Here is an 18,610-nt window from a genome sequence, read left to right as displayed (position 1 = left end):
CATTCCTGCAAAAATATTTCCTTATATTAAATGAAATACTAATGGAGACAAAATTGACATATTTTAAGATATTTAAAGAATATCTTCCGTTCAGTTCTACATTTCTGGTGAATCCACAACTCCCCATGACTTCAGCAAAAATCTCAGCAGTGAAAGTAATGTGGGATAGCCCCCCCAGCCTCTGTTGTGCAAATACTTATGCATGTGCCAAACCTGAAGAATATAATCAGTCTATCTAAATAAAGTGGGATATTATGCATTTCCAAAACGATATGGGGATCTAGACCTTATACTGTCTCTACATCAAATTTGTGAAAACCTGTGTCACAAGAACGTGAAAGACAAAGATTTTTCTGTTGGCTCAGTCCTACTGGCCCTGACTCTCTCCTTGGATTAAAAATGTCAGCAACTTTTTCTTAATAAAGAAAAGGATATACGCTTCCTTTTAAATAACCAGAAATATGAGGCTCTCAAGAGCTTTGGAAGAGTCTTGGGTTTGGCCCGTCCATTCAGGCACCTGTTATTTCTCCTCCTCTATTCATACTCACTCTTACAATTCCAGCACCTGCATGACTTTATATCCACAAGTGTAGGTCAAATGAAAATCTAAAATTCTGGCAGCCCTCACCTGGCCTTAAAAAAAACCCCCCCCCCCCCCAAATATGAGGTGGGTGAATATGCTTTAAAAATTCCATTATTTCAGTATTTTTTTCCAGTGTACCCTTCTTCCAGGTGTGGCCTCACCATGATTTTTTTTTTCCTTATTTTTATCTCATAGTTGGCATTTTACAAGTTATTTCGGAACTGCTCAAACAACCATGAAACTTTTTTTATTGTCAAAATCCTGAATGGTTAAATAATGACTAGCTTTCACAGTTTGCCTCTTATTTATTTTATAATCTAGTTGAGCTACTAAATTTAGCTGTTAACTAATAGGCTGTCTGTTCTGGGAAATAGCTTATTTTCCACCCCTGCACACAAGGTTTATGAAAGTCTGCCTGTAAATATATGAATATAAACATATCGCTGCTTGTTGTAATCATGTACATTTTTACTCGAACCTCCATGTGTATTTGGAATATGTTTATGAATAGAGCTTGTTTTCATGTAAATGGGATCAAGCAGTACCGCTGGTTAGCTATTCAGAGAATCAAGACAATATCACCCTTGCTGGAAATACTTCAATAAAAATTTATCCATGTACCTAATATTTGAACTCAGACTTTTTGCTTTCTAGTTCTCTGTTCTAATCCCAGATTTTATTGACTGACAATGAGCTATATGATGGTGTTAAACTAAATGCAATCTATTCTATCTGTTTTTATCGCTGCATACTTCAGGCTTCAGCCGAGGAGCTGTAAGAAAAGAGATATCTTTTTTTTCCTCTTCAATGGCAGCCCAAAAAATTCAGAGAGCAAAAATCCTGCCAACAGTTCTCAAGCCAATTCTGTATCTCGGAAGAGAAATACATGAAAATGAAAAGAAGATTCAAGTTTGATAAAGCAGGGGACATTTTTTTCCCCAGCCTTTTCATGTACCAGAAAACCTAGTGCCCATAACTAAAAGAATAATTTCTAAAAGAAACAAACAACAAAGGGATTTTCATGCTTATTAACCTATATATACGGGCACTTGCAATAAGAAAATAGAGACAATTTGTGAATAAAAACACATACTTCGAGCTAACCTGCGCATTTCTATTTATTTTTTTAGAAATCTATAAATATTTATACATTTACCTGCATCTTAAGTGCTTCAAAATAAATGTACAAAATGCAGGGATTGCAAATGCATTATGTATGTTACCTGTCATGTTTGATTCTTTGTTTCCTAAAGAAACTACGCTATTTCCAAACAGACTGAGAGGAGTATTAGGCAAGAATATTACTGAAAAAAACAACTTAAGTCTTGCTCCGCTCTGCTGTACTCCCAGCACAAATAGGATGACATGGTGTGAGTATCAAGAATACAAGCGATGGCACAGCCAGGTTGTTTTGATATTTGTGTGAAGAACAAATTTAACTCTAAATCTCTTGGCAAGACCTTGCTTCACCCACATAATCTGGAGAACATCCATATGTGAGCCTTGTCTAAGCCTCCGAGAAGACTGCTGCCCTCCTGCTCATGTCCGCCAGCACTCTGATCTGACTTTCATACTTAATCTGATCTAATCCTGTCCAGCATTAACTTCATCTGTGCAATGAAACCTGGAGTATCCATTCTAATATTTGGTGAGGAAGGCATTTACTAAATTACTTGCTGAAATCATATGGTGTTGTTTAGCTCCTTATTTTAATCAGATGATGCATTTCTGAGGCACATTATCAGCGATTAGTTAGAAACCCTTCTCTGTCCTTTTTGGGAACAAAGAACTTTTCTGAAATTAAATGCTAAGAGAAATGAAGCACTGGTGCGTTTTGTCAACAAATAGGTATTAGAAAAAGGAAAAAGACGACTAAATACACTTTCTCCAGTGCTATACAAACCCAGTAACTTTTCTGAAACAAGAAGAGCTTGCTTAAATAGCAAAATATCAATCAAACAAACAAACAAAAGCTTTAGAGGAATGTTTTATCAGAAGCCATTTAAAAAGAACATTGTTTAAAAAGACAATAGACAGCTTCATACTTCCCTTTGCCTTTTTCCTTTAACTATTTCTTAGTAAGGTACAGAAATCTGCTGAACTGAGCTGTCCTAGGAAGTCCCTGTTTTCAGAATTTGGTCTCTCACAATAGTTACGTGCAACAAAGCATAAACAGCTTTTTCTGTTTTGGACATTTAAAGGGTCAAAAGCAAATATTCATGAAGGAAAGACAGATTCATTTAGAAGTATCTAGTCTCACAAATGAAATTTGCACATCTCTTTTTACACTGTCTCCATTTATATAACACAAATAATTAATAATGTACCATTTGTAAAGTTAGCATGCAGCAAATATAGCACAGCACAATTCTGCAAATCCAGTATCAGAAAAGGATTGTGTCAGTAATCAAATCTATTTGCATAAATTATTAAACAATATACCATATTGTAACATGCATCTACCTTTTCATAAATGAAGTGCTGTACTCTTATTTTTTTACTAAGAATTCTCTTACAATTAACATCCGCCTGTGTAAATAATACAAAGCCTATGTCTACAAATATTGCTGTCAAATTGATTTAAGAAACAGAATGCGATGGGGGAAAAAGGTTTTTAAAATCTTTTTTATCTCGGAAAGATTTTCCGGGGAGCAAAAAATATATCCCCTTATATCAATAGTCAGATCTTTCCTAAGAAGTAAGCTAATTGAGCTGTTTGTGTTGATAAACTCCCTTTTCTCCAGGCTGTTCCTCACTGAGCCATAATTATTTGCAATTTGCCTAAGTCGTCCATTTACTGATACGTCAAGCATGAAACGGAGGCAATTCCAGAAAATGGAAATGCTTCTCAAAATCAATCTTTGGGAAATAATGTGGTAGAAGTTACTGTGTGATAGAAGACTACCTTATAACTGTCACATGGAGATGAATATTAATTTGTTGAGGTTAAGGTGGCTTTGTGCTTCATTTGTTGACTTTGCTTAGCCATCAGCAACCAGCACAGTACAATTACTCCAGCAAAGCTATTTTTCTAACGTGAGTTTTATGATTTTTATGTACTTACCAGTCAGCACACATAACAATGTCAAAATGTCCTTCCAGTTGAGAGACATCTGTCTCATTATCCCATCGTAAAATGCTAGAGGAAAAAAAGATTTAAAAAAAAAAAAAGAAAAGAAAAAAGGACTTACATTTTTCATCTTGAGATTTTTAAAGTATCAATATTATTCTTATGTGACAGAAGTGTTTTAAAAAGTACACACTCATTACTTTCAAAGATGAATGTAAAAATATTATTCTGTACATTTTTAAGGTTTTAAATCTCAAAGCTAAAGAGCTATTTTTTATTATAACAGAGAGGCAATCCACACAGGTTCTGATGAGTGGATCACCAACAAATACGCATTTCTGAGTTAGTGGCACATGTATGGCTTCAGACTTTTACCCCTTAACACCACTGCACGAGGAAGTGAAAGTATCGACAATCTGAATGAAACACAAATTTGCAGAATAGATGTGGATTCATGGATCTCCGTTACATCTGGCAGGCAAGTCAGTTGTGTTTCTCATTGACGAAGTGAGCATTCACTTGGGCTGGAGGGAGGAGGGACAGGGTGAAAAAATGCCAAGCCTAACTTCAATGCCAGCTATGTTGCCTCAGGCAAGCTTAAAAATACAGCAGTGCTGACTCTGTCAACACCTATTCTCTCATAGGTGATAAGTTATTTAATCCTAAGGTACCCAATAGTAGGCAAAAATGCACATATGTACAAAGTTGTTCTTTGTTTATAAATGCTGCTGATGTATGTAGCTGCCACGAAGAATTTCAGTACTTTGCTCCCATTTCAAAACCAGCAACTAGTATTGGAATTTACTGCATACTTAAAATATTATTGCCCCAAAGATTTGAAGCTGCATGTCTATTTCTAGGCTATTCTTTAAAAAAGAATCTATCCTTGTTTTTCATTTCCTGGTTATTTATAATAGAAGGTAGATAAATACTTATGGGAAAAGCACTTGTGGGGGAAGGGTCTAATCTGATCTTGTCAGGTTGTGCATGCTTATCTCAGTTTTGTATGAGTCTTGACCAAATAGACCCTTTAGTCTTCCCGCAGCTATAATCTACTTCTGGTTAAAAGCCATCTCCATTCACATCCCACTCCTAATATTTAACTGAGGATCAGTTATAATGTGTTCATTCAGAAATGTTCCCTAAGTATACAGGAAAAAAGGAAATTTTATACATCAACCATACTATATGCAAAAAAGGCTCATAAATACGTAGACACATATAGAGTCATAAACAATTAAGGTACCACAATATCCGTGTACCTGTGCACAGACACAAAATTGGAGAGAGAATGCTTTTAAAACATGGAAATTATGAAAGGAGAGGCCCAGTTCGTTGGGAAAGCTTTGATTATGTGGGGCTCGGTGTAACTGAACAGATCAGGACTCATTAGCCCATTTGCCCTCCTGGAATTTACTGTGACAATCCAAAGAGAGAAGAGAGTAGATTAATTTAATTTTTCCCCCTCAAATTGAAAGTATTCCAGATTTTAGAAGCCTAGGTAGCTTTGCACACTGGCACGCAGCAGGCATCCAGTAGTGGAAAGTGACAAAGGAGAGTTCTCACTCTCAGCTGCTGGCTGCCTGCTGGCTACCAGCGGCTTTTTCAACCCTGTTTCCGTGGAAACTTAGGTTAGAATGGTGAAAATTAGGTAAAGGTAAGTTTTGTGGGTTTAAAGCACGCACTCTAATACTTTAAGAATCCTGAAGCAGAACTGGAAATTGGTAGATGAACTGTGAGCCTTAAAAGGCCACCTTTGGTTCTCATTGCTACAGAAACAGAGATCTGATCAGTACCACTATAGGGATTTAAATTATGATTTTTTTAACCCATATATTTACTATACTTCACACATGCAGTTCGGAAGGCAGCACAGGTGCCTCCTCCTGGAAGAAAAAAACCTCTCTCATGTTACTGTCAGGTTCCCGCTGAGCATCCAAAATACAGCATTTTCTGAGCACGCCTACTGTAGGCACAAAGGAGTTTGTGTGGGTAGGTAAAAGCTCAGAAACCATAATGCTGAGCAAAATATGGAATCGACGAGTTGCCAGGACCGTGAGCAGTGGTGCAACATGACTGGCATGTGTGCTGTTAGAAGGAGTGAGCTAAGGGCCCCACATCCAGCTGCGAGCCAGTCTTCCTCCATTTTCCTGACCTAGTACCAGGGCTGCTCTTGGTCTCTGGCTTCAGTACAGTTGCATTCCTGAAGACGTGATAATTACGCAAAGGCCAATGACAGATTTACACACAAGATTTTCAAAATCAACTTTGCCATACATTTTCAAAAGGTACAGGAAAATCTTTATTCCTGTGGGGAAATAACCACGTAAACTAAAGATAATTTCTAGAAAATAAATACCAACGGGACTCATTCTGATCTCACTCAGGATGTATGCACACTGGTGGGAGAGATGCAACTACAAGCTGTATATATTTATCCATGCTATCTTTAACCAAGTGCAAGTATGACTAGTAAGGGAAGCGCAGTTAGGGTACGTGAAGCTCAATACCAGCTGCAACCTCCGAAACTGTTTCGGTAGCTAACCCTGGGCTACCATATCTACACCGTTATCCATTTAATGCTTCCACAAATTTGCATGAGCTGCAATCAAACACCTGCACCTGCACCTGTAAAGCAGACATGCCCTCGCATATCAGGGAATCAGAAAAAATTCTGCTCGGAGTCAGCATTATTACATCATTAACACTGATGTCAGAATCAGCCTGATTCTGAATCAGAATCAGCTACTTTGAATGCTAGTGCTAATGAAAGTAGTGAATCAGAGTCAGGACGTACATAAATACCATCATCTAGCCATCCAAGTTCTTGTAATCCAAACACAATTCCCGAGTGTGAAGTACAGAAAAATCCACTGATACTGCAAAACAGCTCTGAGAAAAGTAAAGGTGTGTATATGTGTATCTAAATCCATGTATCCAGATGTAGTAAGGGGGTGAGGAACAATAATTTTTTCAGGGATTATTGAGGAAGTGACTCTTGGACTTAGTGGTCAGTCCTGAAAGAAATACCGAAGGCACCATGAAGTAAGGGCTGATTGCATTTCCATTTAAAGAAAAGCACTGCTAGGAAACCCAGAAAAGTGTTAGCAACAAAAATCTGAAAATCTCAGACTTTATGAAGGTTCCTTTAAAAAAATAGACATAAGTGTAAAAATACCATACCACAAAAAGTCTTTTAAATCACCACTATCGTGTTGAGTGCCGACATGAAAAAAATGCAAGCCTTGTTAATATTTTCCTCTTGTTCCCTTTCCAATGATGTTAAATTAGTGGACATAAACCACTTTTTTCTAAAGCCACTTTTCTTCCAGCAAAATAAGACATTTTAAAGCTATATTATTTTTATGTCTTTCTTTTGAGGGAGGATGCTACAGTATTAACAGCTGAAATTATTTTGTAAATGTGAAAAATGTGCTTTATTCCGTATTTCTGTCCAAGCCACACCTTCAATGGCTTTTTTGTAAAAAAAAGCCCCCCAAAACCCAACATATGCAAGGCTGTGTAAAGCCCACTCTTGACATTATTTTGTGCTGGCTTATTTAACTCATGCAGGTTTAGTTTCTTGCAATTGATAATAGGCAACTCGGTTTCAGCAGAAAAGGGTCTGAAACCCTCTGGAAATATAAAACAGTTTGGAAGCTTTTTTTGGCTACAACAAGAACATTAAAAAATGAAATAGGATGCGAGGGAAAAACACTACTGCACTGTTCGGCTACTACTTCGGTCAAACTGATGGTGGCTGAAACTTGGTACCCGCTAATGGCTGCTTTATGGCCTGTATCAAATGAATTTGACCAGTTTTCAGAGGAAAAGTACCCACGTCACAAACCTATTACTATAATTAGCAATCTTGATGGCAGTCCTAGCAAAAAGGACAAGGACTGAATGAGCTATGGAGAATGAACTATCCTCTCACATACAGAGGTGGCTTTTCCAGGTCAGGGATAAAGCATACTATCAAAATAGTCTGAGAAAATATGTACTGATGCTTTAGTTTCCTAGGCTATCAACCTCACGCTATTGTAAAGCAACGAATTCGTTAAAAAAAAACCCCAAACAACACACAACACAAACAATCGAAGCATTTTTTCTTTTGTCCCCGATTTATCTTTTAAATTGACAAGCAAGCCAGAAAATGTGATTAGGTAAAGATAAAAAAAATTGTAATGATAATAGAACAAAAAGATCAACTAAGAAAATAGATACTTTAAGTACTACCAACATACCCCCAAACATCCCCTTGTATTTCAAAGAAAAAAAACCACAACAAAATACCAGACATTGCAGGGATAGTTACAGCAGCCAAGGCTGCACTTCCCCTGTACAGTAATTCTAATTTATGGAGGATAGCCTGACAAATGTCGACACTCTTTTTCTTACACTGGTAAAGTATCTCAGCAATCTGCAACAAAAGACCTGATTTTACCAGGTTTTTATTTCTCATGCAAAATTCCTCATTACTATTATTATTCAACTTCTGTTATTCAGTGTTTGTCTTCCTAGTGTGTCTAGGCAGGTAACTTACATGAGAAAAAACAGGTTAAGTCTCTGATTGTTAAAACTTGAAACGTTTCCAAGTCCCTCTGAGATGTTCTTGTGATGAATGGCATAGGCTAGAGTAGCTCTCAAGTTAGCAGAAAAGTAGTTGTGCAGATAAAGACAAAAAATCAAAATTAGAAGAAAGGACAAAAGACACAAAAGCCTTACTCACTTCGAAATGTATTACTAGTTTCAATAAAGATAAAAAAAATTGTCCCACTTAGCAGATGAACAGCTACCAAGACCCCCATCTACCCACCTCTTCTTTTCATATTTTAATTTAGGCTTCAGTCTTTGAAAAGCATTATCATTGGTAAGTATACAGGTTCAGGTAAAAGATTTTGTCTAGGGGTTTATATGACTTTTTCTATGACATTAACCAAGCAAGTTCATTAACACCTTAACAAAAAGCATCATCAGGATGTTTCTCCACACCTTGATCTTTGTTTGAGATTCCTCAGTTTTGTAGGAAGATCAAGAAGATGGATTTTAATTTAGCAACAGAGGCAATGTGTACACCTATCATTATAACTCCTCTGAGGAGTCTTGCAAATTTGCCTACTATCATTTCCCCATCTTTCTCATTATATTCTCATTAGGTTGCTCTTACTTCTCCACCTTCTTTCACCTTCTGCCTTTCTTACCTTCACTGCTTCACTTTGCTTTGTATTCTTATCCATTATCTCATTGAAGGGTTTGAAGGAACCAAAGTTAAATTTTCAATCACGGGTACCCAACATCAACCATTCTCCCTTTCCTCTCACATTTCTAAGCAGTTCGAATGTGCTATTTACAATTGCCGATGGACATTTCCTTCTAACAATCTCCTTGCAGGTTTCGGCAACTTCCACATCATTTATCTACTGTTGTCAAAGTATACCGATGATTTTTCCCAGCTAGGCTCAAAATCTGCACTTTATGCTCATTCTCCTGGACCTTTCTTCTCTCTTCAGCCCAGTAAAATCTTGCTATTCATTAGAATTTTTCATTCCACTATTTTCTGGGGTTTTTTTTAATTGTCTCTTACTTTTTTTTTCCAATGTGCTCTTCTAAAGATTATCTTCAAACCCTTCCCTCATTTCTGATAATTTCACAGTGTTCCGCCTCAACCTCTTCTTCGTCTGAATTTTACTTTGGGGCTATCTCATCCATAAAAGCCAAACCCAACTACCCACTTCTCTACTTCACACTGTGTATCCAGACTCACAACTCAGTATTTTTCACAGCCTCAGTGAGTGAGAAGCTCATCACCTCTAAAGTACAACAAGGCATTGTTGTTACCACCTTTTCTTGATCCCTTTGGACATAACCATTAACTCCAGTCTGTAACCTAGACTTAGCTTAGACCTTCCTCTATATTTGCATAACTCAGCTCTGTTCAGATTTTGCTTATTCTCTCTGCATAGTATCGCTAAGGAGTTTCTTATCTACCCACTCAACTTAAACTCTTGACCATGTCATCATCACTTACATCTTAACATCACAATATTGTTCTCTCTGCTCTTGGAAAATGCAGTCTTTCTCTATTAATATCTATTCAGTAGGCTGCTGCAAAGATTGTTTTTCTTGCCTACAACCCTGATCTTGTCACCTTTCTCTTTGTACTCCTCCAGGTAAGTTGCAAGTCTTCTTTTCCAAATGCTTCACAACAGTTCACTTCCCCATTTTTTCTCTCTCATTCAGTATTGAAAGGACAAGTCCCTTCTTTAATCAGCCCTAATGTCCGCCTACATCTTCCACTTAATTTTTCAAGCAAGCACCTTTACAATTTTCTTGCACTATGTTATCCATGAACATTCACACACTTACTCCATTATCCTTGAAACTCTCCTTTAAAATAGCACCTACAAAAACTGAAAAGAGGCTAGGCTGCTCTTGTGCCTCCAACTCCATCCATCCTTGTTATCCCTTCCTCATCATACCTATCTCTGGTCTTAGACCATAGATTCTCTAAAACAAGCTGCCTTTTTGCTCTGTGTTTAGACAATGCTTGGTACAACAATTCATGATGAAACCTCATCACATTAATGTGGTAATACAAAAGAAGAAAAAACACCAAAACCAACGATGGGTCCCTTCTATCTTGAGATATTCTATGATTCTATCTAGATTTTCCTGCCTAAAAGTTCCTTTTGAAAAGCGTATGATAAAGTTACGTGCTTCCCTTATTCCTTATTCTGAGAACATATTTCCTCCCTCTTATTCTGTACAACATATTTTGCTAAAATTCAGATGGAAACATTACAAAAACAGTTTTGTCTTCAAAAATAACAGTCCTAACACGCATTCGCTGCATATCAAAAGCTACTAAATATTTGGGACATAATAAATATACTGCATGTAAATACAGTTGTTGCAGAATAAAGTTTTCCATTTTGTAGACACACCACAGCCCAACATTCAGCACAAGTGTGGCTATTTTTTTAAAAGAAGTGAGAATATCTTGTATAAAAATGTTGTTAATAAGAAAATGCCACTGTTCCTGAATTTGCCTTTTCGCATCCCTCCTCTACATCAATACATTCTACATCAGTCTTTATTTAGGAGATTGACTACTGTTTTTAGCAGTACTAAAATGTACTTCATGTAGTACATTATGTACAAAATGGATGGTTCTCACATTCTAATTCAGACTGATAGGGTATAAAAAAAAATACATCCTTTCAAAATGCAAGACAGCATAAGCACATGTGGCACAACCGTACTGGTAGGATCAGTGAATGAAAGCTTTGTAAAAGTTCGTTTTGTGTAAAAATACGAAGGAAAAGAAGACAGTTTCTTGCTCTGTGGAAAATAGTCTATCCATGAATACGGGGAGGGTAATGAAGGGAACAAGACGAAAAAACAAAGAATGTGGAGTGAACCAGGCAGGTCCAGAAGGACTGAATGGGAGGAAAAATTAAAAGCAGCAGAGAAGATGCTTAAATTCTGAGGGCAGAAGGGACCACAATAAACATCCAAGATTTCAAATTTCTGTATCAAGCCCATATATCTCAGGAAATTAATACACGTTTCAGAAAGACATCCAACTTGATTTAAACACATTCACTGCTTAAGAAACCACCACTTCCCATGGAAAGATGTTCTAATGTATTATCATTCTCTCTGTCAAATCTCATTTTTTTCTAGACTGAATTTGTCTGGCTTCAATTTCTACATCTTGTTAGGTACTTGTAAGCTAGATTAAAGAGTGATCTTCTATTAAAGATTTTTTTCCCCATATGAGACTTTCAGATCAAAATCAAGTAATTTCTTAACAATCAAGTCATTTCTTTGACAAGTTAAGTAAACAGAGCTCTTTAACTCTCTCATTTCCAGACCCTGATTCACTCTTCTGCCCCTTTCCTGAACCCCAGTAATTTTCAGTATCTTTGGTTACTGTTTGAATAACTGAATATTAATTGAATATTAATGAAATAAACAAAGAACCCTGTTAGCATCATTTTGTCAAAAAATAAAGTTTCTCTCCCAACTTTCCTGTCTCTGTGGCAAAGATTAGCTGAGAGCGCCTGTGAAGGAGAGAGCCTACTGAAAGCGTGTAAAAAGTACTTGATGACTGCCTATTAAGGTAGAGCCAAGGTAGACAAGGAAGGGTAGACAAAGGTACAATACTAACAACATGAACCAGGAAACAATGCAAAAGTTGGCTAAAAAGATGGATACACAAAGGAGCATAGGAATAAAACAAATAGTCTTCAATTCTAACATCTCATGGACATTTTCCTTTAAAGCCCTGGGAAGAAAGATATAAGTTTTCTCATATCAGTGGTCTCCACCTAGTCTTTCTGTCCAGTCCAAGAGAGTACAAGAGGAATAGTTTTACCAAAAGCATGTTTTTTAAGCTAAGAGGAGACCATCATAAAATAGCCAAGCTTGCTAACTTTTCAATTTTTTCTCTTTATATATTTTTATCTGGTCACATAAAGACAGACAGACAAAACTACAATGCAATTTAAAATAAATTGCAACTTTATTAAGTCAACACAACTGGGTGCAATACACAAATAGGAGAGGCTTGGAAGTTGGTGGAAGTCAGCTGGTATGGCCAAACAGTAAAGAAGGTTATTAGAAACAAGACGTCATTCCTCCAAAAGTTGAAGTTGCACCCAAATGAAGAAAGGATCACAAACTTGGAAAATTAAATATAATAATAAAATTAAGCAGGCCAAAAATAAGTGTATTCTTTCTTTAGTTCTAAATCTTCCTGCCAGCTGATAATCAGGATATAGAATGAGCACTCACAGAGGGTAACAATATTTCAGAGAGGTGAAATTAATTCTTTGCATCAGTGTTCACTGTAGAAGAAACTGAAGACGATTTTACCACAGAAGCCTTTTTTGATGTCTTCTGTAAAAGGAAGTCCTGCTTTATAAACCTTAAACTCTTCAAAGGTGTCAACAAGTATTCAGATAAGGGTGATCTGGGTAACACAGGCTGCTTCTGATTCCAAAAGGCTGTTGGCAAAGACCCTCACCAACAACATTTAGGGGAAGTAGACAGCCACTGGAGAAGAGTCCTGGCGTGGCTAAATAATACAACAAAAGACAGGGAACAGGGTAGCAGTAAATGGTCAGTTCTCACAATCAAGGGAGATAATCAGTGGAGTTCCCCTGGGACCTGTTCTATTCAACATGTTTACAAGAGATGAGCACTGAGGTGGCAAAGTTTGCTGATTTAAGAAGTTATTCAAGATAGTAAGGAAAAGAGCAGTCTGTGAAGAATTGCAGAAGGATGAAACTGAGTAACTGGACAATAAAATGACAGATGAAATTCAGTGTGTATAAATGCAAAGTGCACAACGGGAAGAATAACTCAGGCTTAATAAAGAAAATGAAGGTCTCCAAACTGACCATCACTGGAAAGCTCCCGACGTTGTGACAGACAGTGTAATGAAAATATTAGCTCAGTGCTCAACTGCAGTCAAAAAAGCAAATCACTGCTAGGCATTTTTAGAAGAGGAACAGAAAGCATAATTATTCCTCCACATGTATCTATCATTTATAGAATCATAGAATAGTTTGGGTTGGAAGGGACCTTTAAAGGTCATCTAGTCCAACCCCCCTGCAATGAGCAGGGGCATCTTCAACTAGATCAGGTTGCTCAGAGCCCCGTCCAATCTGACCTTGAATGTTGCCAGGGATGGGGCATCCACCACCTCGCTGGGCAACCTGTGCCAGTGTTTCACCACCCTCAGTGTAAAAAATTCCTTCCTTATATCTAGTCTAAATCTACCCCCCTTTAGTTTAAAGCCATTCCCCCTGGTCCTGTCGCAACAGGCCCTGCTAAAAGGTTTGCCGCCATCTTTTTTATAAGCCCCCTTTCAGTACTGATAGGCTGCAATAAGGTCTCCCGGAAGCCTTCTCTTCTCTAGGCTCAACAACCCCAACTCTCTCAGCCTTTCTTCATAGGAGAGGTCTTCCATCCCCCTGACCATTTTCGTGGCCCTCTTCTGGACCCGCTCCAACGGGTCCGTGTCTTTCTTATGCTGAGGGCTCCAGAGCTGGACGCAGGACTCCAGGTGGGGTCTCACCAGAGCAGAGTAGAGGGGCAGAATCACCTCCCTCCACCTGCTGGCCACGCTTCTTTGGATGCAGCCCAGGGTACGATTGGCCTTCTGGGCTGCGAGCGCACATTGCTGGCTCATGTCCAGCTTTTCATCCACCAGTCCCCCCAAGTCCTTCTCGGCAGGGCTGCTCTCAATCCCTTCATCCCCCAGCCTGGATTGATACCGGGGGTTGCCCTGACCCAGGCGAAGGACCTTGCACTTGGCCTTGTTAAACCTCATGAGGTTCACACAGGCCCACTTCTCGAGCTTGTCCAGGTCCCTCTGGATGGCATCTCGTCCTTCCGGCATGTCAACCGCACCACTCAGCTTGTTGTCATCTGCAACCTTGCTGAGGGTGCACTCGATCCCACTGTCTATGTCATTGATGAAGATATTACACAGTACCGGTCCCAATACAGGCCCCTGCAGGACGCCACTCGTCACCAACCTCCATCTGGACATTGAGCTGTTGACCACTACCCTCTGGATGCGACCATCCAACCAATTCCTCACCCACCAGACAGTCCACCCATCAAATCCATACCTCTCCAGTTTAGAGAGAATGATGTCATGGGGGACCGTGTCAAAGGCCTTACAGAAGTCCAGATAGACGACATCTGTAGGCCTTCCCGTGTCCACTGATGTAGTCACTCCATCACAGAAGGCCACTAGGTTAGTCAGGCAGGACTTGCCCTTGAAACCATGCTTGCTGTCTCGAATCACCTCCCTGTCCTCCATGTGCCTTAGCATAGCTTCCAGGAGGATCTGTTCTATGATCTTCCCAGGCACAGAGGTGAGACTGACTGGCCTGTAGTTCCCCGGGTCTTCCTTTTTTCCCTTTTAAAAATGGGGGTTATGTTTCCCCTTTTCCAGTCAGTGGGAACTTCACTGGACTGCCACAACTTCTCAAATACGATGGATTTATGCACACTTTGAATGCAGTACTGATCACCCTCACCTGAAAATGTGTAGATTGAAACAGGAAAAGATATAGAGCAGGGCAAGTATGGAATGGTTTCCACCTGAGCTGAGTTTTCTGTGATAAATTCACAATGAGCATGAACAGACAGACTGTTCATTGTTTCTTCCCACACAAACAAAGTGATCAAATTAAAGAGAGCAGGAACCAGGAGCCATTTATTTCTAACCACAGAGCAGGAAATGTTCCTTTTAGCAGCTTCCTCCTTGCCAATAGATGCTGTCATGCAAGAGTCTTATATGAGGAGACTGGAAAAGTAGTTGGAAGAAAGGGATCCCTTTAGGGTTGCTAAGCTGACAAACACAACAAAGTTCATAAATATGTTTTCAAAAAGTTTGAATTTAGCAACGCTCAAGTCATTTTGATGAATGAAAACAGAGAGAGAGTCTTTATTAAGGCTGTCCTACGTTGATGGAACCTGTTACATGACCAGCTGAAATCAGGAAGGTTAGAAAGTTGGCATATTTGAAGAACGTTGCAGTAAGGTAAAATATTCACATGTTGGCAGTTACAGAGAAAGAAGTAATTAATATAAGAATGGAATCAGGATGATATAGTTCAGTGCTCTGTCATTGAGACCTCATCCACTATTATACTGGATGCCATTTAGTCTTTAGAAAGACTTTTTTTCTTTTTAGGTTTAATTCTGGAAGCTTGTAAATTCATTACATTTGCAAGGAACACTAAAATCTTGGATAAGATTATAAGCTATCTGTTAACCTTTAAGGAGAAGGAATTGTCACTTTTGGTCACATGGTCATACATTCTTGATGTGGGTTCTAATGTTGACTATAGAATGGATAAAGAGTATATGATACATTATAACTAATCAAATCAAAGGATGCATAACGCCACAAGCATTTCTCTCACTGACTTAACTTTTTATGTACTTTTTTACACTCTTATGTGGAATGTAATCTCTCCGAGGCAACTCAGCAAAACAATAGACTTGTCCACAGTTAAAACTCACAGGTCCCATATCAGCAGTAAGTATACAAATTTTGTTCATAACAGATTTGGTCTTCTCAGACGAGGGAATTTGATGGAAGAACAAATTCCCTGGCAGCTAAGACAGAGTCTGTTAACCTTTAGAATATACTGCAAGCCTTCCTCTTTGATAGAGCTTTCCCATCATGACATTTGTAATAACAACAATTTTTCAAAATTCTACTACCTAAACCCCTGCATCAGGAAGATTTCCACGTTAAAATAAAGAGAAGAAAAAGAGCAGAGATTCCTTGACTTTGTTATTGCTAATTTAATAGTTGGTGGACATGTTCAAAACAATGATATAATGCATGTCAAACTAATAACAGTTGATGGTACAAAGACTGCTATCAGGATAACTCATATGCTAAGTTATGGGGTAAACAACGTGATTCATGGATAATTTTTGAACCGTGAAAAAAATAAAATCGTCAAACCCATACACGGTATTAATAATTCACCTTACTATGGCAAGTCATTATTAGTAACTTGGTGGCATTGCTGTACCTATTTCCAGTAAGCGTAAGCAAGAAATACTAAACATACTCATGGAAGCTAAAAATAAAATAGAATTGTATATCCTATATATATTGCTGAAGTAAACTGCTTACTAAATATCTATTATTACATTATAACACATCATATGACAAACTGCCAGTTTGGCTTACATTACTGTACTTTTAAACAATAAACAAGAGTTGGCAGAGAGCTAGATAAGTGCTCATTTACTGCATTTTGTATAAATCTAAATAAATAAATGTATGGCAGGTTGTCCTAATCTAACTTCTCTTGGCTGATACTGGATTGCTCCTTTTTGCGCCATACATTTTTTGGCATATTTTCCAAGTCTAGACTTAAATGTCTGGAACAGGCAGAAACTGACTCTCATACTGATAATTTCTGCTTCATGTGCAAGGAAAAGAGTACAAGATCCTGACGTGAGCTGAAGGTGCAGTGAGAAGGGTCTATTCTGAATTATCTTTTATGTGGAAAGAATCTTGTAACTTTGCACTGGACACTGCAAAGTTGCAAGACTGGACATTGTTTAAACGGTACGTTAGAGTGGGGAACATGCCTTCTTCAGATTAAATTAATGTTGCAGTAAGTCACTTAAATACATCACTACACTCATTTGCCTGCAAGCTCTGATCAATGTAAAAGAAGTCACCTAACGTCACTTTGCATGCCAGTGTTGCATTCTTCCCTACAAAACACTACATTTTCTTGTGGTTTTTTTTTCCCCCATTATCGTTATATAACTAAGGTTTTCGGTTGTAGGAAAAGTGAATCAGGGTTATGGTAATATTTCAGATTTCACATTAGCCTTTTAGTTTCTTCAAGGCCTTGAGAAGTGATCAAATAACTGTGTTACTGCCTTCATCATGTCATTACTGAATATGAAAGACTGATCCATCCATTAGCACTTCTCAAATAACTAACCAAAGCATAACCTTAATTTTGACAGGAGAAATCAAATATTAATGTGTATAAGATAGAGAAATGCAACATGATCATTATTTTTGGGATTAGAGTCATTTGAATACTTATTTTATAAAAATTTACACTGTTAAATCTGCAAACCCCTTAAGAATGTAGAACTAAAAATCGAATTATGTTTATTATAATGAGCCTTATGTTTTGATACAGTACTTCATTTTGTAATTTAATTATTTTATTTATGCAAATAAAGCCCCAAATGCTATTGCACTCAAGAAGTTAAACACTTGACATTTTTAGTCCTTAAAATGCAACATTTTATGATGTCTAGATATGTTTATTAATTAGTGATTATTAACACCCAGTAAACAACATCATGTCTTGTAAAAACACAATCTTTCTTCACAGCGTGAGGCTGAAATCTATTATTCACTGATTCCATATGCTGAAATACACTCAAATGATCACAAATGACCTTAAGCATTAGATAAATGTAAATGAGGACCGGGTAGAAAATGTGCTTTTGATTGATATCTAAAAGACCAGGTTTGAAGTCTTGACAAGGGATGAAATCTGAAATCTCATACAAAGTAGATGGCAATTGGCAATCTACAAAATCTAGGCTTCTGGATGGACATACCACACAGCCTCTCCTCAGCAGGGATGAGTGTCTGAGGCTGCTCGCAAGAAGCGTTCAGCACATGGAACCTGAAAGACCATTCCTGGGGCCCGTGTGGCCTTTGTCTACTTGACAGGCACTTACTAGGATGCAGAGATATATCTCTAAGTTATATGCACGTACACCCTAATGAAGGCAGAATTTTTCTAACCCTAAGCGCTCACTTAAAAGAACTTCTCTACACAGAATGGCTACATAAGCGTAGGGATAAATGATGTGAATGATAGCCATTAAAATTGTATGGGTTTAACACTCTATGTTAATAAGCTTATTCTGCTGTAACAGCTTGCCTTTCTTAGCCCTTTTTCAACTTTACTTTTGTCACTTTGAGAAGGACTGAGAGCCCTTCCGGAATGAGAATCATCAAAAAAAAAAAAAAAGAAGATTTAGACACACAAGTAAGAGTGCACTATTTGCTCTTAGGTAGCCATCTCTAAGCACATTCTAATTCTTAACCCTGTATCACGAATACGAAGTACTTCAGAATTTACTTTTCAAATACTACAAGAGATGAACACACTTCAAGTTTTCAGCTGCTTCCAGTCCCTACTCTACCTGGAGATGCCTCAATGAAATAGACAGTTAAAGAGCTAACCTCAGTGGCACCACTCCAGCGGCTCTGGAGACGATCTGAAACCAAATTGTCTGAACCTCTACAACGCGCACCCTCCAGAGCACGCTTTCAGGGCTAACTCAGAGACAACAGAGCTGGTGCACTGTGAGAAAAATGCTGGGTGCGCCCTGCGCCTTAGGACATAGTCAATGAGAGA

General features: G+C 38.1%; 1 protein-coding gene across 1 annotated transcript in view; it reads right to left on the bottom strand.

The window, feature by feature from the left end:
* The window catches only part of CAMKMT (calmodulin-lysine N-methyltransferase), a 219,023-nt gene that overhangs the window by 16,340 nt on the left and 184,073 nt on the right, over positions 1-18,610 (bottom strand). Inside the window, exon 7 of the mRNA XM_009325341.1 lies at positions 3,648-3,722. Coding sequence (XP_009323616.1) covers positions 3,648-3,722 — 75 coding nt within the window. The remainder of the gene's footprint in view (positions 1-3,647; positions 3,723-18,610) is intronic.

Source organism: Pygoscelis adeliae, unplaced genomic scaffold (assembly GCF_000699105.1).
Source record: "Pygoscelis adeliae isolate BGI_AS28 unplaced genomic scaffold, ASM69910v1 Scaffold96, whole genome shotgun sequence".
Taxonomy (NCBI): domain Eukaryota; kingdom Metazoa; phylum Chordata; class Aves; order Sphenisciformes; family Spheniscidae; genus Pygoscelis; species Pygoscelis adeliae.
This window is presented reverse-complemented; position numbering and strand designations above follow the sequence as displayed.